Below are 25,589 nucleotides of genomic sequence, written 5' to 3'. Positions count from 1 at the left end.
TAAAAAATATCCTTGAATTTGAAAAATTAAATTTTAATAGTAAATTGGTAGTGGTTGATCGTCAATTCCAGTACAAAGATTTAGATGCAAACAGTTAATAATTTATTTCAAAAATACTCTTGAACACTCAGGTTTAAAAAATACTTTGAATTTTCAAAAGTTTCATTAATACCCTTAAATTTTTTTAAAAATTCAAATATAATTTAGCATATGGTCTCAGTCGATATATCGAGTAAAAACTTTTTATAATTTTTTTAAATAAAATTTAAAGGTGTTTAATGCTACTTTTAAATTTTCATGGATATTTAAGGATAGTTTTGAACATTTTTATAAAGTTTAAAGGCATTAATGAAACATTTTAAAGTTCAGATGTATTTTTTATATTTTTAAAATAAAGTATTAATAGTTTATATCCAAAACTAACGATAATATATATAAAATATATATATATATTGTGACTTTTTTTAAAAAATTTAAAAGTATTATTGAAAGTTTTGAAAGTACGCTTTTGGGTATATGAGTAATTTGCCTCTAAATCCTTATATTAGTTAGAATTATTTTCTTTACCCATAGAAACACAATTTGCCTTGTTGTATTAACCGCGCAATAAAATTCATTTGAAATGGATTATGATTGGAAATTCATCCAACTTATGAGCGTTCGAGTATAAGTTAAACAACACGCCGAGTGAATGATTCAGAACTTCAATCTTATCATGTTTAGGTCAGCTGAACTAGCTAGTTTGTTTAGACCGTTTCCATTTTGTCTCCGTAGATTGAGGAGAAAAAAGGCTCAGCGACGTAAGGAAGATAAAACGAGAGTTAACAGCAAACACAATAGAAAGTTGGAGGCAGATGCACGATAGTCTAACAATTCCATCGTGGTATGAGCAGACAATTCTGAAGAAATTATAAAATATGGATTAGAAAAAACTTGAATCGATAAGTAATTGAACCATCGAAAATGGACATAATTGTTGGAACGGCGTAAAGCCTCTAATATCTAAAAAAAAAAATATATTCATAATTATTGCAATTCGGAAAATTTAAATGGTTTAATTATTAAAACGTTGAAACTTAAATCAATGGAAATTGCTTTAATCATAACTACCTCGTTGGTGGGCATTGTGGTATATCCCCTTATCTAATCCCTTCATTGTGGTACATCGCTCTCTTTCAAATGTGGTCTCGATTCTTTCATGTACTGTTCCTTTACTCGGGTGTCACAGATTCAATATCATAGAGGAAATAACAAATGGTCGGGATTTAATTTCTTTTTAGTTCAATAATATTACGTATAGATAAGAATTCAAATCTCAGAGGATAATGTGTTACTCAATTGAATTATACTTAAGTTGACATTATAACTAAGAATATCTTTATTAATTTAAAAAAAAAAAAATATATATATATATATATATATTATTTATTTATTTATTTTTATTATTATTCCTCCATATATATCTCTACACGTGTCCAAAACAGTGGCTTGAATTTTCCCTTTATATATATGCTTCCTTTTGTCCTCCTCCACGCCATATCCTTAAATACCAAACAAATAACAAGGTAATTTTTAATTAAAACCATTAATTTTGGCTTTTATTTATCTAAATTAAGCTCTGTTTTTTTTTTTTTTTCTTTTCAGTTTTTGTGGTGATTATGATGAAGAAGGTGCTCCTTCTCTTCGTTGGCTCGTTGCTTCTCGTGATGGCGGACGCTACGATGCACGGCGTGGTCGAGAAGAAGCATGCACGTAAGCTAGCTCGAAGCTTCGGTGGCCAAACAACTCCGGAAGTTTTTGGCGGTGCAAATGAGCATGGACCTGAAGATGTCGATGTTGTTGTTGTTGTTGCTGATGTTGTAACTAATATCGACAATAACAATAACGTAGACGATGATGATGAAAATCTAGGTTATAAAAATTACGGAAAGGGTTCTGACATCGAAACTCACCGTTACTTCTCAAGTGACAAACCATACGAACCTTAGAAAAGCATTCAAGATTATCGTTATCGCCGTCGTCATCGTCATCCCAGGTAGTCGACTGTAAAGAAAAAATTAACTTGTACAGTGATGCTTGTCGTGTGTTATATGATATGATTTGGCTTGTAGTTCTATGAAGGGAGGATTATTAATTACTATATAAAGTTGGTAATAATCTTGTTATTAATAAAATATAATTCGAGTTTATAATGATTTAAGATTCATTTTTAGTGTTAATTATAAATTAAATTAGGTTAAATTACACGTTTAGTATCTCAAATTTAAATATATTATATCTATTTGATCTCAGAATTTTCAAAAATATAAGTGGGAATAGTATTTACTCTTAAGAAGTAAGGAGTAGGTAACGCGACCGTACCTTCTCAGAATTTTGTGCATGGTTTGTTGCAGATGGTACCGGAGCGGTGCCTCTCTTCGTAAGATATGGTTTAAAGACGAATCATAGCGAAAGCTAGTGATATGTGACATCCAAGTAAAGAGGGGTACATGAATGAACTGAGACTGCACCTTCCTTTTCGATGGCTCAATCATAGGATCTGTAAATTTTTCTATGATGCATGTGAGTGAACACAAAACATACGGTAAGAATAGTCTTTACTTTTAAGAAGCAAGAAGTGGGTAACGTGACCAATACGCAAGGGAATCCCGGGACCATCAGGTGCCAAATTCGAATTTCGAATCTTAGGTAAGAGTCGTTACAAAGACGAAAACTGTCGTTGGTTCAAGTTTGAGCTAGCTGGGTTTCGAAATATCAATTCATTGAGTCGTATGAATGAACTCGTAGCTTAAGTTTTGTCAAAACAATAGCGGAACTCAAATTCGGTAGTCAAAGCGACTTTTTTTTTAGTAAACGTAACCTTTCGGTTTCAAATAAAAGAATACATATCGAAAATAATAAACATAAAAATGTAACAAAATATCATCTATTTATGATGATGAAGTTTTGAATTTGGAATGGATAAGAAATGGTGCTACCACTTGAGCATTGATTAATTAAATAATCAAATCATGTGCACGCGTGTATTTTTATAGAAATGCAACTTGCAATACTATCGCCATCTAGAGGAATTAAATTCATTAAAATAATATATACATATACATATTAAATCAAAGGATTATTACAAATACATGATTATCCAATCAAAGCTGTAGCGCATTATCAACCAATATCTTAAATAAACATAGGAAGCAATTGTATTTGTTTATTCAACATTATTAAAAAAAGATAATTCTCTTTAAATACAATCACTTATTAAAATTTTAATTTTTAGACAATAAGACAAAAATAATAATAAACAATATATATATATATATATATATATATATATATTTTCTAATTATCAATCTAATTTGTTTATATTTAATTAGTAAATATTAAAAAATATACCCTAAATTAATAAAAATAACTCTTAAAATTTTTAAAATTCTAATAATATCTTAAACCTTTAAAAAATAATCTAAAAAAATAATCTTATAGTCTGTTACTAATTTGTTTCAAAAATACCCTTAAACTTTTAAAAAAATTCATTAATACCTTCCGAACTTTAAAAAAAAACATTAACACTTAAAAACTTTGTAGAAAAAAAAAAAAAAAAAAATTAGTACGCTGTTTGAAGTGAAGCCCCAATAAGCCTCTGAATTCATGATTTTCCTAACATTTTCGGTAAATTTACGAACCTAATGTACACAAAATTGAGTTTTCATCGACCTAATAGACATATTGTTAAAAATGGAGACCTATACGACACAACATTAAAAGCTTAAAAGCTTATACGCCCTACGAACATAACAAAGATTACCCCTAAAAGAAATTTCCCATCTTTAAATTCAATAACAAATAAGCTTAAATACACACAGAAACACAAGTGAATATCAGAAAAAATGGGTTACTGAAATTTGTACTTGAATGCAAAGAACAGCACAGATGAGCTTTAATATCTAATCCGGGTTCTACAAGGGTCTGCTGCAGTGTAATATTTGGCAATGAGTTACACAATATGTTTCTTCCTATCAGTAAACCTCTCTATCATGGAATGGGATTGTATCTAATGTGAAAATTACATGGGTTTTTTATTTTTCTTTTTCCGACTAAATTATAAAAAGTACTCCACAATTTCGCTCGTTTAAAAACTACCCCTATTGTTTCAAAAGTTGCAACGTTATCCTTATCTTTCATAAATGCTTCAAAACAACTTTTGGAGTAAAAATTTGTGGCACGTTTTAAAGGATTTCTACTCCAAAAGATGTTATGAAACATTTACGAAAGGTCGAGAATAAGTTGATAACTATTGAAAGAAAATGGGTAGTTTTGAAACAAAGAGAAAAATTAACGGGTATTTTTTGTAATTTGGCTCGTTTTTTTTTCTATCTGTTTATTAATATTTAGAAACAAAAATTTTAATCAATGATCAAGAGCACTTCTTACTGATAATGGCTGATCTAGGAGGACATTGCTTGTGGATATGAGGTCGTGGTTGAAAAATAAAACAATAACACTAATGTCATCGTGAAAATGACGCCGAACCTTCTTATCGATCTTTCGGAGATCTGAATATCGCATCTCTCGTTTTCTAGCTGCTTCTTGAAGGGCTGCCTTCACGAGCCTTTTCGCGCTTCCCTGCGTCAAGCAAATAGCAAGGAGGACCAAATCAAATGTATTTCGTATTGCAATGTGCACATCAGAAAAAACCTAAAGCATCATGTTTACCAACATGTTGCAGATGGGGCAGAAACTCAGAACCTAAAGCATCATGTTTACCACAACAAAAACAACCTCTCGTTGAGGCAAACAAAACCCAATGGGAAAGGAAAAGAAAGATGATATCTCATAACACCTTAGGATAAGATCAACCCATTGTTGGATGATGAAAGTCCCACATCGGCTAACTTAAGGAATGATCATGGGTTTATAAATGAGGAATACTAACTCCATTGGTATGAGGCCTTTTGGGGAAGCCCAAAGCAAAGCCATGAGAGATTATGCTCAAAGTGGACAATATCATACCATTGTGGAGAGTCGTGTTCGTCTAACATGGTATCAGAGCCATGCCCTAAACTTAGTCATGCCAATAGATTGGTAAATCCTCAAATATCGAACAAAGAACTCCAAAAAGAAAAAAGGAGCCTCCTCGAAGTCAGTAAAAAATGACTAAGACTCCAAAGGAGTCGAGCCCGATTAAGGGGAGGCGCACTTTGTTCGAGGGGAGGTGTTGGATTATGAAAGTCCCACATCGGCTAATTTAGGGAAGGATTATGGGTTTATAAGTGAGGAATACTAACTCCATTGGTAAGAAGCTTTTTGGGGAAGCCCAAAGCAAAGCCATGAGAGCTTATGCTCAAAGTGAACAATATCATACCATTGTGGAGAGTCGTGTTCGTCTAACACCCATCAATGTTTCATGAAGTGTGTAGTCCCATAGTATTTCTTTTTTTCGTTTAGTGTCTAAAAGGTTCTTAAGCTTTCAAATTGTGCCTAATATGTGCCCGATATATTCTAAATTTAAAAATTATCTGATATACTAGATGTAAAAGTGAATTCTATGTCTAAGAAAACGTCCAAGTAAGTCTATTTGACACAAATTTGAAATTGTAGGGAACTATTGCACACAAAATTGGAAGTTTAAACACATTTTAGACACTTTTAAAAATTCGATGACCACATAAACATAACATGAAAGTATTTCGTTTTTAGTATTCTATTTTTAAAATTTATACTTCGCTTCCTCCAAAGTTCCATCTTACACTAGTTTTCACCTTTGAATGCTAAGACATTAGTAGAAAGTGGATAATAGAACAAACATAATATAGGTAGTAGTAGTGTTTATAAGCTATAATTTTCAGAAATTTTAAACCAAAAACCAAATAGCTACCAAAGAGGCTCTAAGAAACCTACCCATAAGATACCCTTTTAGAGTTAAAGATCAAAACGACCAAATAGATACAAACTTGAAGGCTTAAATATGAAAGTAACTAAAGAACTGAATGTGGAGGGAAACTTACCGCACGTGGATGATTATGGACAATCTCCACAGCTTTTTCATTGGTTAGGTGTTCCCAAAGTCCATCGGATGCAAATATGAGAAACGAATCGTTTTGGTGAAGAGGATGAGCAATAATAGTAGGTTCAGCAGTCAATATAGGCTTATTTATTGGTTCCGGAAGCCTAAATTTAGCATTGATTCTTTCATTATTATACTGAGCATGTTTCATATACACATCGCCAATGGATCTAGAAACCTGCATGAGATGAGATATCATCACAAAGTTAGAACATATAACCATTATCCACACAGATAAAAATGAATTAAAAATAATGAGAAAATAAAGGGTTTTGCAGAAAAAAGCCAGTTAAGAAATTGAACTCAAGTTAACAGATAGCAGAGGACTGCAAAAAGCGCTCTCACGACCTACTAGAACCACATGTAAGACTCGAGCGAGTAATTATTATGGTAAAGGAAGCAGCAACGTTTTTGGTTCTTCTTCATGATCAGTAGATTACAGTAAACAATTTCCCACATCTATCTAAAAGGATAAATCAGTAAGAATTACACCAATGAAATAACTATAACAAGTACCACATAAATGGATGGCAGTGACAAATAAACTGGATTTCAGCTTGAACGTAAAGAAAAACTCGACCGTATGCCTATAGAGATATGGTGTTTCAGACACAACTTTGTTTTACCAACAATTAATGGAGAAAGATGCATTATGGTTACTCTTGAATACAGTAAATTACAGGAAACAATTTCCCCTATCTATCTAAAGAAATAACATCAATAAGAATTACACCAATGAAATAACTAATCCAGTACCAGGAAGATGCACTTCAGTGAAAAACAAACAAAATTTCAGCTTCGACGACAGGAAAAACTAGACTACAGCCTTCAAAAATATGGTAATTTTATTTTATATTAAGGCACTAGTCCAGAACCAAGCTTCTAAAATCAAAGTCAATGATGCAATGATTCCCTAGTGATAACAAGTAGCGGGATGGACGTTTTGATAGCTTCGAGAAATAGCTAGAATTCTGAAATATGGCCACTATTCACTCAAATTAGAGAAGCTCAACAGACTCGGGGGAAAACATTGCGACATCTTTACCCTTTTATGGTATATAATCTGAAATTTAAATCATCTTATACGAGCGATCATATCAAGATAAGTATGCTACAAAACAGGAAAACAGTTCCCAAAGTTGTAGGCTAGATATACCTAAGAATTGCAATCTAATAACACCATAACAGTTAATTTTACCTGTATAATTCCCTTCACTCTCCAAACTCCATGCCTTTGAACCACAATTTGAGGATCATTGGGATGCATGTCTCTTAATTCTTGCCTGATATCCGCAAGATTTGCATTATGCTCTGTTGATAACTGAATGGCAGCAATCTCCCCAGTGTTGCCAACTTTCTTCCCTAACACCGCACGAGAATCTCCTAGACTTGCAATGTAGAGTGTCTGCTCATGTATCACCCCTACTAGACAGCATGTCCCAACTGTTGCTATCTGGGGTCGAGTATTCCACAAGTCTGACACAACGGCTGTGAACCCTTCCTCTGTTTGACGAAAAGCATTCAGAATGGTTTCACGAGTCACAACTCCTCGTTGTTCATCTGCAATTGAATCATCAGGGAAGTAAACAAGACTGTCAACCAACCCATTTTATTCAAGAGGGAAGCAATCAAAAAGAAAATTTGTGACATTCAGGAACATATTTCAGTTTTTCCAAATTCAGTTTTTTTCCTTTCAATATTGAAAAAGTAAAGTACAAATCACGAATAATCAAAGGAACATAACGACGAGGGTTACTTGGAAACAATATGCATAAAATTTTTAGACTATGTACTCAAAACATCGAACGAAGTTGTAAATCATCAGCCATCGGAGTAAACATGTATAAACCAAAACCCAATACATAATTCCATTCTATTTAGCAATCTCTATCTCCTTCAACTGCATAAGCTACAATCTACTCTTAACTGAAGAACAGCAACCAAGCGCAAGGAGTATTTCATTTCAATGGGAACAACGCAAAAAGTAAAATCCACGATCAACTGTTGCGAAGCTACAATCTACTCTTAACTGAAGAACAGCAACCAAGCGCAAAGAGTATTTCATTTCAACGGGAAAAATGCAAAAAGTAAAATCCACGATCAACTGTTGCTAAGCTACAATCTACTCTTAACTGAAGAACAGCAACCAAGCGCAAGGAGTATTTCATTTCAATGGGAAAAACGCAAAAAGTAAAATCCACGATCAACTGTTGCGAAGCTACAATCTACTCTTAACTGAAGAACAGCAACCAAGCGCAAAGAGTATTTCATTTCAACGGGAAAAATGCAAAAAGTAAAATCCACGATCAACTGTTGCTAAGCTACAATCTACTCTTAACTGAAGAACAGCAACCAAGCGCAAGGAGTATTTCATTTCAATGGGAAAAACGCAAAAAGTAAAATCCACGATCAACTGTTGCGAAGCTACAATCTACTCTTAACTGAAGAACAGCAACCAAGCGCAAAGAGTATTTCATTTCAACGGGAAAAATGCAAAAAGTAAAATCCACGATCAACTGTTGCTAAGCTACAATCTACTCTTAACTGAAGAACAGCAACCAAGCGCGAAGTGTATATCATTTGAATGGAAAAAACGCAAAAAGTAAAATCCACAATCAACTGTTGCTAAGCTTCAATCTACTCTTAACTGAAGAACAGCAACCAAGCGCGAAGTGTACATCATTTGAATGGAAAAAACGCAAAAAGCAAAATCCACAATCAAATAAAAAAGAAAATCAAAATGGATCTAAGGATCAGTAACAGTAGTGACAATGATTAATAAATAAGCCACAAATCAAAAGGAAAACATCCAACAGAAAAAGATACACGAGGCGTTGAAAACAACAGGAGAAGAGGAAGAATGATGATAAGTAATTAAAAACAGTACACAAGACTTACAGAAAATAAGAGAACTGAAAAATGACACGAACCTTGGAAACGCCTAAACAAATTATCGCAGACATATCGAGCAGCATCGGGGCCGCCATGGCCATCGTAGATTCCGACGAAAGTGCCAAAAGGACCAGATTCAATCTGGCTCTGGTCTTCAAGCACTTGGTTGGCCTGTACAACAGCCATGGAAAATTCACCGGAAGCATACTTACCATAATCATAGAACCAGAGCAAGCTATCCTTAGTATCTTTACCACCACAAGTGGTTCCAATTACTCCAACAGAGCTCAAATTCTCAGTAGCATGCCCGAACGGCTTCCAGCAAAGGGAGAGCAGATTCATCAATCCCCGGAGCATCCCACATCTCTAGTAATGAAAACCCGGAAGTAAGAACCCTAGAACCTTCTTGGGGGGGTTGTGAATGCAAAGAAGAAGAAATCCCAGTGGGGAGAAGGGGAAGAAAACACAAATGGAACCCTAGAAAATCAGAGAAAGGAAAGATGAAGGCGTGAAGGGAAGGAAGACGGAGGGGAGTTGAAGATTTGTGTTCGGTAGTAGAGGAACACAGAAGGTCTTCTCCTCATTCTCTTGTGGGGAAGAAGGTGCTGTGGGGAATCCCTCTCTTGAGTCTGTTATTGTCAATGTCTTCTCTCACCATTATTTATTTATTATTTTTTTTTTTATTTTTTTTTTTATTTTCCATATTTTAAGGTCATATACTAAAAAAAAATTGTTTAATTACAAAATAATAACAACATTTCCCATAAACATTCATTTATTCATTTCTTTCTCCCGCGTTGACCATGACGACCGAAACGATACGAAAAAAATCTAAATATGGACAATAGAAGGGTCGGTGGTGGGCATTTGGGAAAGTCGAGCCAATTGATGCAACGATACAAAAGAAGAGTGAGGGGTCGGAAGGTAAATAAAAGAGTCGAGTCTGTGAGATACCACATCGCGAGGACGCTGAGCCTCAAAGGAAGGTGGATACTGGACGAGTGTCAGCGAGAACACTGAACCCCAAAAGAAGTGGATTGTGAGATCCCATATCGATTGGAGAGAGAGATGGGAGATGAGTGTCAACGAGGACGTCGGGACCGGAAGAGGGATGGATTGTGATATCTGTAAGAGTCGAAGCTCAAGTGGGCTTCCTTTAATGTTTTTAAGACGCGTCTACTAGGAAGAGGTTTTTCACACTTTTATGAAGAATGTTTCGTTCTACTCGTATAATTTATTTATAGTTTTCCTTTTAGATTTTGCGCGTATTGGAAATTATTAAAGGTATTATTATTATTATTATTATTATTATTTTGTCTTTCTTGTTTTTTCAGAAAAGGAAAAACAGCTAAAAGTCAGCCGCGTTTTCTCTCTCTCTCTCTCTACCTGCTCATACGTTCTACACATTACACGTTTTCTCTTCCTGGGCTGGGCTTTCTCTGTTGTCCTTCAGCCAAGATGGGCTTGGCCCATCAATCATCGGCCCAATACCATTTTAATCCGTATACTTTTATGATAAATTTTGTATATTATTATTTTTTTTTTTAAAAAAAACTCTAAACTAAACTTAAAATATTTATTTTATGGTGTTTCAAAATACCCTCAAATTTTAACAAATTACGTTAATACCATTCAATTTTTTTTTTTAAATTTAAAAATACATTTACTCGTTAACTTAAATATAATTTTACTAATTCACACATCTACCCTCAGATTAAATAATTAAAATTTTCTTATTTGGTTTGTGAATTTACTTATTATTTATTGATTACGACCTGAGATTTTCAAATCAATTTTATGGATTGATTTTAATAATTTAATGTAGATCCTACCATCACGTTGCATTAAAATCTAAAAAATTAATAATAATTATTGAGCCTTGAAATTGTTACTTAGTTTGTACTAAAAAGATTTTGTTACTTAGATTTGTTGATTAAGTCTTTAAATAGCTTGAAAAATTAGTGGATCCTTACCATAAAAGAAATAGACCAACTTATATATCGTTAATTTAAATAAAACAATTAAATAATTGGATTTTAATTCATTTTGTGTAATAATCTGTTGAAATAAATTCAATAATTATGGTTGTAATATTTTTTGTTGCTTAAAATTATTATATTTGAATGATTATTTAATTATAGTAATTATTGGTGGATTAAAAGCCCTTTTCAACTAATAAATTGATTTATTAATTATAGAAACTTAGATATGATGGGTCATTATTTAATATTGACTTCATTTTAATTTAATTTATTGCATTTAGTTCCCCCACATTTCACATCCATCTTTTAAACTATAATTAATAAATAAACAATAATCATAATAAATAAATAAATAAAATCATATTAATTCAACAGTTTTTTAATGAAAATTTTAAGGTTTTATTTCAACCAAAACTTGAAGTGCTTTTTAATTTTTAAATAAATAAAATAAAATTGAACAAATTTGAATTTATTGAAAGCGAGATGGTTTATCAAAAAATCAATTTTAAATGATTAACAAAAAGAAATTATAAATCAAAATAATTTATTATTTAAAGTATTTTTTTTTATTGTAAGATAATAAAATAAATTTATTAAAAATACTTATAAAAATGTTTAAGACAGAAGGTATTCTAAACAGATTATTAAGCTTATAAATGCGACTTAATTTCTTTATTTTATTATATATTTTCTAAAAACAATTTCAATATGACTTTTTTTTTCTTTTTTTTTTTTTTTTTAAATTTTAACTAAGAATTTCAATATTTAATTAAGAAACAAGAATTATTATCAATTAAAGCTGAAAATAATGGGTCAGAAAATAATAATTTGTTTTACTCCATACACAAAATGTGTGCTATTTTTCCAAACATTATCATGTATGGGTCAGTTTTATGGTTGTGACTTGGGCCTCTTGGCCCATCTAATCATTTTATTTGGGCTAAAAGAATAGTATTTGGGCCCAATAAGAGTCTGTGACCTTGTCTTGTTGGAGACACGTCTTCACATACCCAACAACGTTGTCTTACATGCACGACCAACAATGCCCCTGCTTTTGCAAGGCCTAGTGGTCCACGTAGAAGGTTTTTTTTTTTTGCCTGATCTAGTAGAAACTTCTATACAGTATGGCGAGTCATTCTCTTTCAATTGTGGTTTAATTTCATTGCTACTCAACGGGTTCGGGTTATTTGCTGACTAAACTCAAAGACATATCAGCGGGTTAATGCTTTCATGTAATAACCCAAGCCCACCAATAGTCGGTATTGTCCTTTTTGAACTTTCCGCTAAAGGTATTAAAGGTTAGAGAGAGATTTTCACACCCTTATAAGAAATGTTTTGTTCTCCTCTCCAACCAACACATGAGATCTCATAATTCCACCCATTTTGGGGGCCCAACGTCCTTGTTGGCTTAGCGCTCGGTGTCTGGCCGACCGATGTGGGATCTCACAATCCATCCACCCCTCTTAGGGGTCCAACGTCCTCGTTGGCACACCGCCAAGTGTCTGGCCAATCGACGTGGGATCTCAACATCCACCCTTAGAAGCCGAACATCCTCGTTGGCGTACCGCTTCGTGTCTTGCTTCTTTTGAAAGTCTTATGAACTTTTCCTTCACAAATAATTGTTACTTGTAATTTACCCTTTCAATGTGATATCAAATCAACCATAAACTGCCATCCAATGAGTTCATATTCAGCCATTATCCATAAAATACCCAACATTTATTGCTCAGAAACCAGCCTGAATTCTTCTCAAAACAGTCATTTTTATCTCTGATCCACTAAAATCAAATTACAAGTGAATAAAAGTAGGGAAGAATCCACTGACCGTTTAGGAGGCAAGTTCTTCTTATTATTGTTGCAGTGTAGAAACAGACAGTAAGCTACATCGTTTAGACTTATAACTTGGAAGGCTTCTTGGAGCTCCGACCAGCTATGAATTCCTGCATTTTCTTGAATTGCTCTTTGGTCATTCCATTGTAATATGCATGACCTCTCTCCTGCATCAACAAAACAAACAGTCAGTTGTATAGGTAGAAATGCTTCGTTTCCATCCCCGCAAAGTTTAGGATTGGGATGAGGATTCCTCGTCAAGAATTATTCTCCATTTAGATAAAAGAAACAGGCAAGGACGGGAACAAGAGTAGCGGAAACAAGGGAAGAAAGTGAAACTGGAAGGGTAAGGAACTTCGTGTCGAGGAAGACTTTTCCAGTAGGAAAACTTTCACGTTTAGAGAGCACTTTTTTCGTTGATTATTCCTTGTTCCCTTTCGTGTGAATTCCACGGCTTGGATGTTCTCCCCTATGCCGAACACCACCGAACACTAAAAACCAACTTCCTCCTCCTTCCCCACTTCCTGTGTAAAGAGGAAACCCCATTCGGGGCGAGGACGGGAACGAGAGCGGGGACAACGAATATTCTTCGAAAATTCCCCCTGCTCCTCCTTCCCAACTTCCTGTGTAGGGAGGAAACTCCATTCGAGGCAAGGACGGGAACAAGAGCGGGGACGATGAATATTCTTTGAAAATTCTCCCTGCTCCTCCTTCCCCATTTCCTGTGTAAAGAGGAAAACCCCATTCGGAGCAATTCCCCATGGTGTAAATGAACATTGGACATCCCTAGTTGCAGGATGCTACTACACAAGCTTTGTTCATCCAAAAAGTACTTAAAAAATCATCCCCAGACAGTTATTGGCACAAAAATTCGAAGAGAAACTCGAGTTTAACAGAAATAAGAACACAATTTTCAAGGTTCAATGATCAACAGATTTGGAATATGAATTTTGTCAAGGAAATTACCTTCTCCAGCGCAAGAGCATGGCCAAGATCCAGCTTCAGGCCATCGTTAATGACGGACTTGTATCTCAACACCAAATCCTGATTGTTCTTCAAGATGGCCTCCGCAATCTCTCGAGTTTTCTTCAACAATTCACCTCCGTCGACCACGTGATTCACCAAACCCTTCCTCTCGGCTTCCTCTGCAGTTAGAGGCATCGCCGTTAAGGATACTTCACGAGCTTTGCTAACTCCGATGATCCTCGGGAGTTTCTGAGATAATCCCCATGAAGGAAATATCCCAAACCTATCACGAAATTTTCCAGAAATTCGGAGTTTCAACAGAACAGAATTGGCAGGAGATTTCAGAAAATTACTTGGTTTATTGATCTTAAATCCGTGTTTATCCTATTCCTAGCAGCAAGAATCACTCGAGATTACAAAAAAATTGAGTCGGAAAATAACAAACCTAGCATGAGTATCGATGAACTTAGCTCCTTTGGCAGCTATGAGTATGTCGCAAGCCAAGGCGATCTCAAATCCAGCGGTGATGGCGAAACCTGCAACCGCTCCGATTATCGGCTTCCGGCAGCGTTCCATTTGCACAACCGGATCGGCTTCAACATCCTTCACATCTCCTTTGAAAACATCCTCCGCCGCAGTAAGGTCTACACCGGAACAGAAGGCTCGGCCTGATCCAGAGAGCACGATAACTCGCACGGACTCGTCGCGGTCCAAGCTCTTAAACGCCTGAGCCAAATCTGCCATCATCGCTCTCGTTAACGAATTCAACGACTTCGGTCGGTTGATCGTAACGAATGCGATCCCGTTTGGTTCCCGGTTGACGAGGATGAGCTTTTCCGGCGATGATCGATCCATTCCGGCCAAGAAATCAGGAGCGAATACAGCAGAAAGTGGAAGTCGGCGTGATCAAATTGGGGAGTGGAGATTGAATAAAAAAGTAGGCATGGGGTAGTTCTTGCAAGATTGCGTATTGGAAAACGAGCAAATCATGAACAAAGGATAAATTTCACCCATATGACTTATCTGTTCGGGAAATTCTCCACATAAATCCAGTCAGGTAAAAATCGATCAAATATTTGAAGATTAGAAAAATTATTAGTTTCATAAGTTCGTAGCCATTAATGAAAAATGAGTTACAATTGAATTCATTGGTACAAATAATGATTTCAACTACGTGAGTTTGACTTTTGTTTATCATAAATGTAGAAGTTTATCCATTGAAAACTTGAGCAAATGATAAGATTGGGTTGGGCTTGGGCCTGGGCTCGTTCTACTGTATGCTTTGGGTTGGGCTTGGGTTCGTTCTACTGTGTGCTTTGGGTTGGAAAAATGGGCTTGAGCTCGTTCTACAGTGTGCTTTGAGCTTGGGCTCGGTCTACTGTGTTATCTGGGTTGGTCTTGGGCTTGAGCTCGTTCTACAGTATGCTTTGAGTTGGTCTTGGGCTCGGTGTACTGTGTGATTTGGGTTAGGCTTGGGCTTGAGCTCGTTCTACAGTGTGCTTTGAGTTGGGCTTGGGCTTGGGCTTGGGCTCGGTCTACTGTGTGCTTTGGGTTGGGCTTGGGCTTGAGCTCGTTCTACAGCGTGCTTTAAGTTGGGCTTCGGCTCGGTCTACTCTGTGCTTTGGGTTTGGGCTTGAGCTTGAGCTCGTTCTACAGCGTGCTTTGAGTTGGGCTTGGGCTTGGGCTTGGGCTTGGGCTCGGTTCGGTCTACTGTGTGCTTTGGGTTGGGCTTGGGCTTTAGCTCCTTCTACAGTGTGCTTTTAGTTGGGCTAGTGCTACTGTGTGCTTTGGGTTGGGCTTTGGCTTGAGCTCGTTTCTACAGTGTGCTTTGAGTTGGACTTGGGTTCGATCTACTGTGTGCTTTGGGTTGGGCTTGGGCTATAGCTCGTTCTACAGTGTGCATTGAGTAGGGCTTGGTCTTGGGCTCGGTCTACTGTGTGCTTTGGGTTGGGCTTCGGCTTGAGCTCGTTCTACAGTGTGCTTTGAGTTGGGCTTGGTCTTGGGCTTGGTCTACTGTCTGCTTTGGGTTGGGCTTGGGCTTTAGCTCGTTCTACAGCGTGCTTCGGGTTGGGCTTGGGCTCATTCTACTGGGTGCTTTCGGCTTGGGCTTGGGCTTGAGCTAGTTCTACAGTTTGTCTTGAGTTGGGCTTGGGCTTGGGCTCGTTCTACTGTTTGTGCTTTGGGTTGGGCTTGAGCTTGGGCTTGGGCTTCAGCTCGTTTTACTATTTGGGCTTAGGTTGGGCTGAAATTTGGGCTTTGTACTTTTATGGACGCCGCTTTTCTCCAACTAACTTTAGTGGGCTTATCGACGTTCGGGCTCATCTGGATCGGGCTTACGTTTTATTTTTGGGCTTGAAGTTGGGCTTGAAGTAGTAGCGGATCAGTTCTTGTGGGCTTTCTCTAAGAATTGGGCTTTGCGCTCAGGCTCGAGTTGGGCTCTTTACTTATTGGGCTTGATTTTGGGGTCGCGCTGAAGACTATTGGGCTTTAATTTGGGCCTGGACGACGCTCTTTGTAGTCTGTCTCAGTGGATTGTCCAATAGTCGTCGAGTTGGAAATTGTAACCGAGGGTTAGCTGTTCTTAGCTCCTTGCCGTCGCCGATTTGTTACGATTCTCAGTTGCAGCAGGTTCTTCGAGTGTTGCTAAAAATCACAGAAAATACTGCTACGTTGTGAGTTTGAGAATTCACAGAAAATGGAAGCGGGAGACGATGGAGTCGAGAGTCTGGTAGATTCGAAGGATATGCAGCAACAGAGCAAAGCCTTCGATAAGCTCACTGATCGCGTTGAAGACCGGCAACTCGATTCCACTCGTGTTCAAGAGGTATTTACTTCTGCCAATACGCCTCGCTTTTGCATTCTTGCTTAGAACAGGAAGGAATTGACTAGAAATTTAGCTGACCTAACGAAGTTGGGAGTTAATGCTAATCTTGCCTCGGGAGTTGAGAGGAACTTTGTATTTTTGTTCATTTTAATTTTACATATATTGTCATTTCGTTATCAGTTTCTTCGAATTTACGCTGTTTAGAATCTCATGTAGAAATTAATAGCGTGAACAAGTTTTTCAATTCAATGTTTTTGTTTTGTGATCGAATGGCAGGCAATGGCATCTATTGCTGCATCGGCCGAAGCCGATTGGAACGCGATGATGTTGAGGTAGGTGTAGAAATCCTGGATTTCCCCTCTTTAATATATATGCCAAATGATGAACGCCATGTTATTGTGAAATTTTGGTTATTAAGAGACTTGGAATTGTTGGCAAATAATGAGTTCTTTAAGATCATTGGGACTCTTTATTGTGTGAACTTTGCTCCATTTTATGTTTTTTCAGGCCCCATTGACTCTGTTTTGTTCTTGAAAATTGAGCTTGATTTCGTTGTTTTGTTATCATGTTATCTAATTTTAGAGTTTTTCAAAATGAAAGTAAAGTTTTGATAGAAGTCGAATAGTTATCAAATAGGGCCTCTTGCGGTGCCTCTTCCTTGTAGTGCCTCTTGTGTTATATCGTATACCACATTTCTATTGAGCTACAAAACGTTATGTCGTATTGTAAGATCCCACATCGATTGGAGAGTGAAACGAGTGCCAGCAAGGACGTTGAGCCTCGAAGGGGGATGGATCATGAGATCCCACATCAGTTGGGGTGGAGAACGAAACATTCTTTATAAGGGTTTTGAAACCTCTCCCTAGTAGACGCATTTTAAAAACCTTGAAAGGAAGTTCGAAAGAGAAAGCCCAAAGAGGACAATATTTGTTAGCGGTGGGCTTGGGTTGTTACACATATAAACTTGATGGTTGATGTTCATTCACAGTAATCGTCCTCTTTTTTCTTTTTTTTGCTTCAATATTCAATAACTTGCTTGTTTGGTTGTCCAAATTTCAATACTTGCCAACAAAACTGCGAAGATTTGAATTTTCGAACTGTCTTTTGTATGTTTGTGAAGATCTGATGAGTGTTTTCCATACACAGCTATGTTTTTCCAGCTACGATGCTTGTTGAATTCTTAGCATGGATTTTTTCTAAGATGTCATTGTCTTTTGCCTTTCAGAGAGAAGGAGCTTGCTGCTGTCAAAATAAACGCAGCTGATGTCGACATAATCGCAAACGAACTCGAGGTTTGATTCAGATTTGTCCTGTCTCCAATCATCAATGTAGTAGATAGATAACAGCTTATTACAAGCTTCATGGCATCAGCTTGTTTCAAGTTCTAATTTATTCCCATCTTTTCCTGTACTGTTTACAGTTGGACAAGAAGGTTGCCGAGAGAACCTTGCGAGAGCACAAAGGCGACGCGGTTGCTGCTATACGGTATTTACTACGCTGATTCAGTAGGTGTTTGAAGAGACTCTGTTTACTTATTACTTAAAGTTTTACTGGAAAAACTATTCTGAAGTGCACAAGTGAGAATCATAAACATACTTTTTGTGAGTTCAGATTGTATGGAAATGCTGGAAGTTTCTTCTTTTTTCTTCTTTGTAAACCTTAAATATTAGTTCTAAATCTCTTTGCTGAAGGGTGATTCGATGAAAGTGGCCATGTCTTTAAAGCCATTTGATGATACCCAGATTATCTGTGGTAGGTTGGTGTTTAAAAAGGTTTCAATACGTTCACGGGATTTATGCACATACCCCATAAATGGTTCCTTCCGAGGTGGAAAAGACCGAAAAGAACCGATGAAACCCGAGTTTAACCTAATTCATAGGGTCATATTTGTAATTTTATTTCTTTGAAATTTGTGTCTATTTGGTTTAAAATCTGATACAACTTCATGTTACTAAACATGTAGCATTATAGTTTGAATAGTTTATAACTAGGCATGATATGGAATTACATGAAATCATAAGAACTCGAAGAGCACCTAGTGGAAGCTTTATTATCGGACTAAAGAATCATGATCAATATCTTGATGTAGATCTAAGATAATCCTTTGTTCCACTGTCTGAATTTATTTACAACTAGTCAACTTGCATCTAGATGCAACCATCGAACTTCCCGAGAGGTACGAATAAAGAGCTTTATTATCGTACCAAAACAAAAGACAATTAGACAAGCAGAGAGAAGCAACCAAGCAGAAGCATTTACGTTACAGAATATAAACTCTCAAAAAAATTGTGTCGTATCTTCATATCTTCTTTGTACAACTTATGACAAGTGGTCCGAAACTCATTTACAGCAAATGAAGCAAGTGGGTGACATATGAACCTGCCCTATCAAACAGCACTATCGACACCTAAAAAGGAAGAAAGGTCTTTAATTATGGCTCTTTACTTTTAGAAAAAAGGGCAAAAAAAAAAAAAAAAAAAAAAAAAAAAAAAAGAATGGCACCCCCATCCCCCACCACCAAGCTCGGCCCAGTTGATATGAGACACTGCCCACGCTGCCACTCCGAGGAGTCATTTTCCATTCCAAAGTGACGAAAATCCTTTCCACCCATTAACTTACATTCCACTTTGTGGTTCAAATAATGTCCTTTAAACCTCCTACGCCCACTATCTGCTCACCAACTATGAACCATCAAAACCTTGATCATACACACCTATGACTTGCCTTCATCAATTGGTAATTATATGATAAAATAGACCCATAAAAATTGTTGGTTTTCTTTATGTTTCCTTTTGGCTGATATTATCTCCACCGTTACGGGCTGCTTGTAATTGAATAGTAAACTTTCTATGCAGTTCTCTAAGCCTTTCCATCAGAACCTGGAATGATGGCCGGTTTGCGGGTTCACTGTTGTTCACATACAACCAAGATAAAAAGAAAAAAAATTAAAACTATTTGCAAACACATTTTCTTCCGAAAATAGTCTAGACTCTTTCAAAAGTTAGAGTATTAGATGAAAATGGAGACCGAAACAGAAATGGGGACCCAAACACTGTCACGCCGTTTAAGTTCCAATGTGGTTTCTACTTAATGGCTAGTTTTGAAACTGTTAGGAATTACGACTCTCCATAATGGTATGATATTGTCCACTTTGAGCATAAGCTCTCGTGGCTTTACTTTTGGTTTCCCCAAAAGGTCTCGTACCAATGGAGATGTATTCCTTACTTATAAATCCATGACCATTCCCTAAATTAGTCAATGTGGGACTCCTGGGACTCGTCCCAACATATGCCAGTTACTTTCAAATCATGTTTCTAGACAACTAAATGAATTCAGCAACCATAATGGAACAAGTAAAGAAATCAGATGCGAAACTAGAATTTGAACCATCTATCTATCTTAGAAACTATAAATAAAGCCAACTCTATGTACCTGTGCCAGCAGCTTTCAATAATAGAAGCCCACTGTGGATCCACGTCTTTGGGGATTTCAAGTCGTTGGTTCATGAACCCAACAGCACCAATCACCTACATATTTCGAAACTTGTCAAATATGCAATGCCATAACATCATCCACAATGCCAACGTTTGGCACAAGAACAAACAGAAACTTGGCTGCTGCATGGAATGCCCAAATGGAAGAACATTCAGCTAACAAGGGATCTTTCTAGATATCACTTGAAAAGAAATTAGTACCTGCATTGTATTGAGATTTTCCCAAGGGATCTTCTCGGTTGCAAGCTCCCACAATATGACTCCAAAACTGTATATGTCAGACCTGAATATTGCAATCATAATCAGCATATTTATCTTTAAGTTTCATGAGTCGGAATAGAATGAAGCTTGAAACTTATTAGCACATACTTCTCATCCGAGGGCTCATTACGAAGAACTTCAGGCGCCATCCATTGAGGCTACATAAAGGAAAATGAACTGAATAGGTAATGCTTGCAGCACAAAGCAGAAACTCTAGAATCGAATGCCCATGCAACTTGCAAACAAGAAAATGTCAGGCTTACCGTGCCCTTTCCGGTCTTAGTCGTTAGATAAGTCTCATGCTTAAGTCGAGATAGACCAAAATCCCCAACCTGCAGGATTGATAAAAATTAGAAGACTTTAAAAATTGTAATTGTATTGTATATATCGATTCAGACAAGTAGAATAGTTATGGAACAACAGCATACCTTCACAGTCCAGTTTTTATCAATTAAGAGGTTCGAAGATTTCAAATCTCGGTGAATAATAGGTGGATTGCAATGGTGAAGATAGTTCATGCCTCTCGCCTATTAAAAATAGTAATACACGTAAACAATGAAATATCATGAAATGACTACAGATGAATTCACGATAGAGAGCAATATGGAAAACTTAATGATGATGCCAAGAAGAGAAAATTGAATCCAGAACCATTATGCCAGGAAGTGTTCAACAATCAGTTCTAAAAAAGAAGATAATCACTAATGTGTGGAAATACTTACAACGTCCAAAGCCATATGAACACGGCGTCTCCAATCTAATTTGCCCGTGTTCCTCTGTAGTAAACGAAACAAACTTCCACTGTTTTTATAGGTACCAGATACTTCAATCAGCCTATGAACAATGCTTCTCTTGGAAGATTAAATCAAACTAATTTAAACCAAGAACGGAAGTCGAGAACAAACCGTGGAAGAAATTCTGTGACAATACAGAGACGCTGAGGTGAAGTCACAACTCCCATGAAGAGAAGAATGTTGGGGTGTCTAAGCTTTTTCATCAGGGATACCTTTGAAAACAAAAGGTTGCACTTAGCTCTAAGAATAGACATTTCATCAGGGTTACCTTTAAAAACAAAAGTTTTGAGGGACGTGGGAGTAAAGAGAGAAGCAGAAAGAAAAGCACACCTCCTGTCCGAAGGAGATAATCACATCATCTGAATACTCTTGTTTGGAAAACACTTTGACGGCAACGTCCTGCAAGAACAGTTCAAATCACTTTCAAACATAGATATTATGATAGTTCCTTAATGTTTTGTACTTCTTTAGTCCTACATGATAAAACAAGGAAAAAGACTAAAGAATCTCAGAATCCTAATTGACACAACAGCATAATTGAAGCAATTGAAAGGATAAGTGAACATACTGATCCATACCACAGCGCATGATAGACAGTTCCACAAGAACCTGTAGAGATGAAGGCAAGTCATGCATTAAAATCAAATCGATTAACACGAGTATTAAACAAAACACAAAGACCAGTTTCATGAGTTCCTGATTTGTGTCCTTTTAGACAGATAGAGAACTAAAACCCATAAATAGTGGGAGATAAGTTACAAAGATTAATCCCATTTCCAGCTATATTTTGTTGACATTGTAATGCAACAATAGATGGAAAAAAAGCAGACAGTAAAAGATAACGTTGAAACAAAATGATGAATGCCCACATAAACCAATTCATTCCAAAGACTATCACTTACCTTGCCCTATTTGCTCCCCAATAGTAAGGTCTTCCCACAAGATTTCATAATCCAAGCAGTCGAAGTCCGTGTCAACCTTGTTGATAGCACTACTACTGGCACTTCCACAGCTACTGACACTGCTAGTGCTGTTAACATTGAATGATGACCAAGATCCCGACGCCTCGTTATTGACTGCTCGATGACCATCGTTTTGCTGCATATCTGGTTTCACAGATGAAGAAGAACTTCTATGATTTGCTGGTTCAGCTTCTTGATCAATTTGTACCCAGGGCCAAACAATACGGGTTGTTCTTGTTTCAGATCCTCCTTCCTGCTCGGTCCCTTTCCATGGCCAAGATATGCCTTTCTTAGTGATCCACTCTTCTGCTTTTGAGGATAAGATCTTCTGGATGGTAGGTTTTCCTACAACCTCATCACCAGAATCCCTGACCAGTTTGCCAGACAACTTCTCCTCAACATGGGATAACGCACCATGAGCCGTGGAATCGCCCCGAGGCGTGCTAGCTCCACTTGAATTTGCATCCTCCCGATTGTCACAAAGCACTGCATCTGGAAAGCCATGATCAGAGTGGTAACTATCTGCACTTCCACCTTCACGATCCAAACTGTTTTCTCCAGTTCGAATTTTGGACTTGACTTTGTTGCTTACTTTTGATGCCTGTCCCCCAAGGCTACAAACTATCAAGATACGCACACTACAATAAAACATAGGGAAATGAAGCCAAAAAGACTAACCAAGTTTGATAACTTTGAAGCAATTGCAATTTGAAGAGGCTGCTGAGGATCAAGACCAAGTTTAGCTGAAACCGGGATTCTTGAACGGATCGTGTTCGAATCTGCATCCTGCTGTTTAGAACCTGATGCTAAAAGAACCTTCAATTCTTGAAATGGCCGTGAATCACTTGATACACAGATGATCCCAACCAATGCACCATCGTCATAGAATGGAGTGTTAGTGGCAACAACCATAAATTTTTGCCCCATCTTGTTCTTTACAGGTAATTGACCAGTCCAATTCTCCCCACCCATGACACGAAGAGTTACATCATTCGCAACGGCGAAGTCCTCGGGATCGATTAGAAGCTCAATGGCGTCTTGACCAAGAGCCTCCACCGCAGAATATCCATACACGCTTTCAGCAGCTCGGTTCCTACATAGATTAACATTGTTTGAAAATCATTATAAAAGAACCAACAAAACGAAGGCAATATTCAGGTAGCTATTGAAGAACCCATCAAATCTAATCTAAAACCTGAAAGAATTGTCACGAGAAGGCAGTTTACCAAAAGGGACTAAAGGAGAAGAAAGAAAAAGGGCAGCGTACCAATAAATTATGCGATAATTAAGGTCAAAAATATGAACAGACTGTCCCATTGACTGCAAGATATTCAGATACTGTTTGTTGGTGAAATTCACGGCGGCGGGGCCAGAGCCACCGCCGGTTCCGACACTGGCGGCAGCATTTAAAGGCTCACAAGTCCTACTCTCTCTCTGAAGTGGAGAAGAATATCGAAACGACGAAGAGCCTCTCTTCCACGCAGCTGCAGCGCCGTCGAAACCTCCAGCAGCGCCGCCTCTTCTCCGAGCCGTAGCAAACCTAGAACGCTGAGGCGATATCGATTGAGAACGCTGATGGTGATGATGATGGTGGCGAATTTGGTGGTCAGAATTGGAATCCGCGGCAGTTCCAGAGAGAAGAAGTTTGGACATCTCTTTCTTGAGATGCGCTTGACCTTCCTCCAGCTCTTGTATCTTCCTCAGAAGCTCCTCTACTGGTGGAGTTCCCATAAAAACCAACAACAACGGATCAATATTCAACACTTCCCACTGGCGTAATCTTGAAGATTAAAACAAAAACAAACAACAACAACAACAACAACAAAAAGAAAAGTTCAAAGAAACAAACACAGAAATCCAAAAGAAACAATGCTCTGTATTACAATTCCAAAAACCTTGTACCAGATTCAAAAATTAACTCTCTACTCCTCTTTCCTCCTCTCTTCAATCCACCTCCGATCTTCCAAATCTCTCCCTTCCTCAAAAACAATCATCAAATCAACAAGCACAACTCCAAATCCACAGCAGAGAGACGAGAGATTCCAGTCTGTACCAAAAGAAAAAGAAAATCAATATCGAACTCAACCAATTCTGCTCAACTCCAGAATCAACAAATCTTTACAGAAAAAACTACCAATCCAGTCTAATCCAGTCCCAATCCAATCCAATCCAATCCCCGATGTTCTTATTGGTGGCCGAGTCAATCGGTGAGACTGAATTTGATAAAGAATGAAGGGTTTCCTCCAGCTGGGTCAAGAACCTTCTCACCCTCTTTACTTTAGCCTTCCTCCAGACCTCCGCCTTTTTTTTAAAAAAATTAATTAATTATTAATAAATAAATTTTGGTGGTATTTTTATTTTGCTCTCTCTTATTCGTTCAATTTGGGCGGTTTATTTTTCTATCTTATCATTATCATCCAAATCTAAAATATTTAAATAATATTAAAAAAATAAAGAAAAAAAAAGCACTGTCGTGGCCAATCACACGCCTCCAATTTTTCACTTTATATTTTTATTACGGCGGGAACTTCTCCGGTCGGAATATCCAATTAAATAAATAAATAAATAAATAAAATATAAATGGCCCCTTGAAATGTGGGCGACTTCCACTATTTTTGTTTTGACATTTTTTTTTTTGCTAACTTTATGATAAATTATTTATTTTAATTTAGTTTGCTTAAATTTCTATTGGTTCATTCATTGTCTGCCTAATTAATGCTATTATTGTTTAATTATGAGTTTTTTTTTCCTTATAATAATTATATAATCTAATTTGATTTTATCTACTCGTCTTAAATAGATATGAAGTTTATAAATAAATGATAATAATTTGATAAGAAGGTCGGGTGGAAGATTTATAGATGCAAATTTTTATGATCGTACTTATTTCTATACGTGACAGGACTTGTTTAGAATAATATTTTATTTCGGTAATCATGTTTTTTTAGTTAATAATTTATTATCTTTTATTGAAAATTTTATTTGCTTTGAATTAACCCTAAGTATTAATATTAAAATTTATTGGAAATATGAGGTAGGTGAGTTCAAATGGTCCGAGAATTCGACCAACCTGGATTATCCAAGTTGGGTTGGGTTAGTTTGTGAACTTTAAACGGGTTATTCGAGTCACCGACTAACCCATTTGAAATTTCGGGTGCGTCTGAAAAAAATTTCCAACCTAATTTAATCTGACCCGAGTACTTATTTAAGTGTAATAAATTTTATTGGAAGTATGGACATAAGAGGAAAATGGGTAAAAATAGAGAAGATAAAGGCAAAATTTGGTTGTTTATAAAGGCAATACTTATCCTTTGATGATTATGGGTCTTGAAAAAGCATCCTCTTTTGAAGTTCAAACACTTATACGTCTATCACATTTGGACCAAATTCATGGAATCTCTAAAACCTTTGAACCTTTACTTTTGTTGTTTTTTTCCCAGTTAAATGAAGGATCATTTTTTTAATTTTTTTAAGTTAATCAAATTAAACTCTAGATTTAGTTCGAAGATGGGTTTCAGGTGGC

General features: G+C 36.7%; 4 protein-coding genes across 5 annotated transcripts; 1 reads left to right on the top strand and 3 right to left on the bottom strand.

Annotated features, from left to right (window-relative positions):
* Positions 1–3,873: 3,873 nt before the first annotated feature.
* Positions 3,874–9,604, bottom strand: LOC111807115 (putative protein phosphatase 2C 42). Its single transcript, XM_023692693.2, has 4 exons — positions 8,992–9,604; positions 7,260–7,621; positions 6,003–6,239; positions 3,874–4,620 (listed from the first exon to the last, which is right to left on the bottom strand). The coding sequence occupies exons 1-4, from the start codon at positions 9,308–9,310 to the stop codon at positions 4,405–4,407; spliced, it is 1,134 nt and encodes a 377-aa protein (XP_023548461.2). The 5' UTR covers positions 9,311–9,604; the 3' UTR covers positions 3,874–4,404.
* A 3,028-nt stretch (positions 9,605–12,632) lies between these two features.
* ECHIA (enoyl-CoA hydratase/isomerase A) lies at positions 12,633–14,849 on the bottom strand. Its single transcript, XM_023692692.2, has 3 exons — positions 14,177–14,849; positions 13,732–14,014; positions 12,633–12,932 (listed from the first exon to the last, which is right to left on the bottom strand). The coding sequence occupies exons 1-3, from the start codon at positions 14,584–14,586 to the stop codon at positions 12,831–12,833; spliced, it is 795 nt and encodes a 264-aa protein (XP_023548460.1). The 5' UTR covers positions 14,587–14,849; the 3' UTR covers positions 12,633–12,830.
* A 1,411-nt stretch (positions 14,850–16,260) lies between these two features.
* LOC111807113 (DNA-binding enhancer protein-like protein) lies at positions 16,261–18,261 on the top strand. The gene is made up of 4 exons (XM_023692690.2): positions 16,261–16,555; positions 16,832–16,887; positions 17,781–17,847; positions 17,976–18,261. Exons 1-4 carry the CDS (start codon positions 16,427–16,429, stop codon positions 18,054–18,056), a joined length of 333 nt encoding a protein of 110 aa, XP_023548458.1. The 5' UTR covers positions 16,261–16,426; the 3' UTR covers positions 18,057–18,261.
* Positions 18,262–19,015: 754 nt separating this feature from the next.
* Positions 19,016–24,387, bottom strand: LOC111807112 (uncharacterized). Of its 2 annotated transcripts, none has more exons than XM_023692687.2 (15): positions 24,201–24,387; positions 23,969–24,113; positions 23,334–23,846; positions 22,745–23,159; positions 22,007–22,667; positions 21,673–21,713; positions 21,435–21,503; positions 21,216–21,316; positions 21,033–21,111; positions 20,739–20,837; positions 20,574–20,642; positions 20,419–20,468; positions 20,251–20,332; positions 19,988–20,082; positions 19,016–19,462 (listed from the first exon to the last, which is right to left on the bottom strand). In XM_023692687.2, the coding sequence occupies exons 3-15, from the start codon at positions 23,795–23,797 to the stop codon at positions 19,336–19,338; spliced, it is 2,352 nt and encodes a 783-aa protein (XP_023548455.1). In that variant the 5' UTR covers positions 23,798–23,846; positions 23,969–24,113; positions 24,201–24,387; the 3' UTR covers positions 19,016–19,335. The 2 variants fall into 2 exon arrangements, with proteins under 2 accessions (XP_023548455.1, XP_023548456.1); XM_023692688.2 differs by having other exon boundaries at positions 23,334–23,781; positions 24,201–24,386.
* Between the last annotated feature and the right edge of the window lie 1,202 nt (positions 24,388–25,589).

Source organism: Cucurbita pepo, chromosome 12 (assembly GCF_057944985.1).
Source record: "Cucurbita pepo subsp. pepo isolate OVF chromosome 12, ASM5794498v1, whole genome shotgun sequence".
Lineage (NCBI taxonomy): Eukaryota > Viridiplantae > Streptophyta > Magnoliopsida > Cucurbitales > Cucurbitaceae > Cucurbita > Cucurbita pepo.
Note: the sequence above shows the minus strand (reverse complement) of the source record. Positions and strands in the feature narration are given on the sequence as shown.

Bases quoted from the DNA above. Each gene is read 5' to 3' on its own strand.
- LOC111807113 (XM_023692690.2), top strand. From the start codon at position 16,427: ATGGAAGCGGGAGACGATGGAGTCGAGAGTCTGGTAGATTCGAAGGAT. The intron at 16,556-16,831 runs GTATTTACTTCT...ATCGAATGGCAG, and splicing joins ATTCCACTCGTGTTCAAGAG to GCAATGGCATCTATTGCTGC. The intron at 16,888-17,780 runs GTAGGTGTAGAA...TTTGCCTTTCAG, and splicing joins TGGAACGCGATGATGTTGAG to AGAGAAGGAGCTTGCTGCTG.
- LOC111807115 (XM_023692693.2), bottom strand. From the start codon at position 9,310: ATGCTCCGGGGATTGATGAATCTGCTCTCCCTTTGCTGGAAGCCGTTC. The intron at 7,622-8,991 runs GTTCGTGTCATT...ATTCAATTGCAG, and splicing joins TTTGTTTAGGCGTTTCCAAG to ATGAACAACGAGGAGTTGTG. The intron at 6,240-7,259 runs GTAAAATTAACT...CATCTCATGCAG, and splicing joins GAGTGAAGGGAATTATACAG to GTTTCTAGATCCATTGGCGA.
- LOC111807112 (XM_023692687.2), bottom strand. From the start codon at position 23,797: ATGGGAACTCCACCAGTAGAGGAGCTTCTGAGGAAGATACAAGAGCTG. The intron at 21,714-22,006 runs GTAAGTGATAGT...TCATCTCTACAG, and splicing joins TGGGGAGCAAATAGGGCAAG to GTTCTTGTGGAACTGTCTAT. The intron at 20,083-20,250 runs GTACTAATTTCT...CGAAATATGTAG, and splicing joins AAAATCTCAATACAATGCAG to GTGATTGGTGCTGTTGGGTT.
- ECHIA (XM_023692692.2), bottom strand. From the start codon at position 14,586: ATGGATCGATCATCGCCGGAAAAGCTCATCCTCGTCAACCGGGAACCA. The intron at 14,015-14,176 runs GTTTGTTATTTT...ATTTCGTGATAG, and splicing joins TTCATCGATACTCATGCTAG to GTTTGGGATATTTCCTTCAT. The intron at 12,933-13,731 runs GTAATTTCCTTG...TTGTTGATGCAG, and splicing joins ATGCTCTTGCGCTGGAGAAG to GAGAGAGGTCATGCATATTA.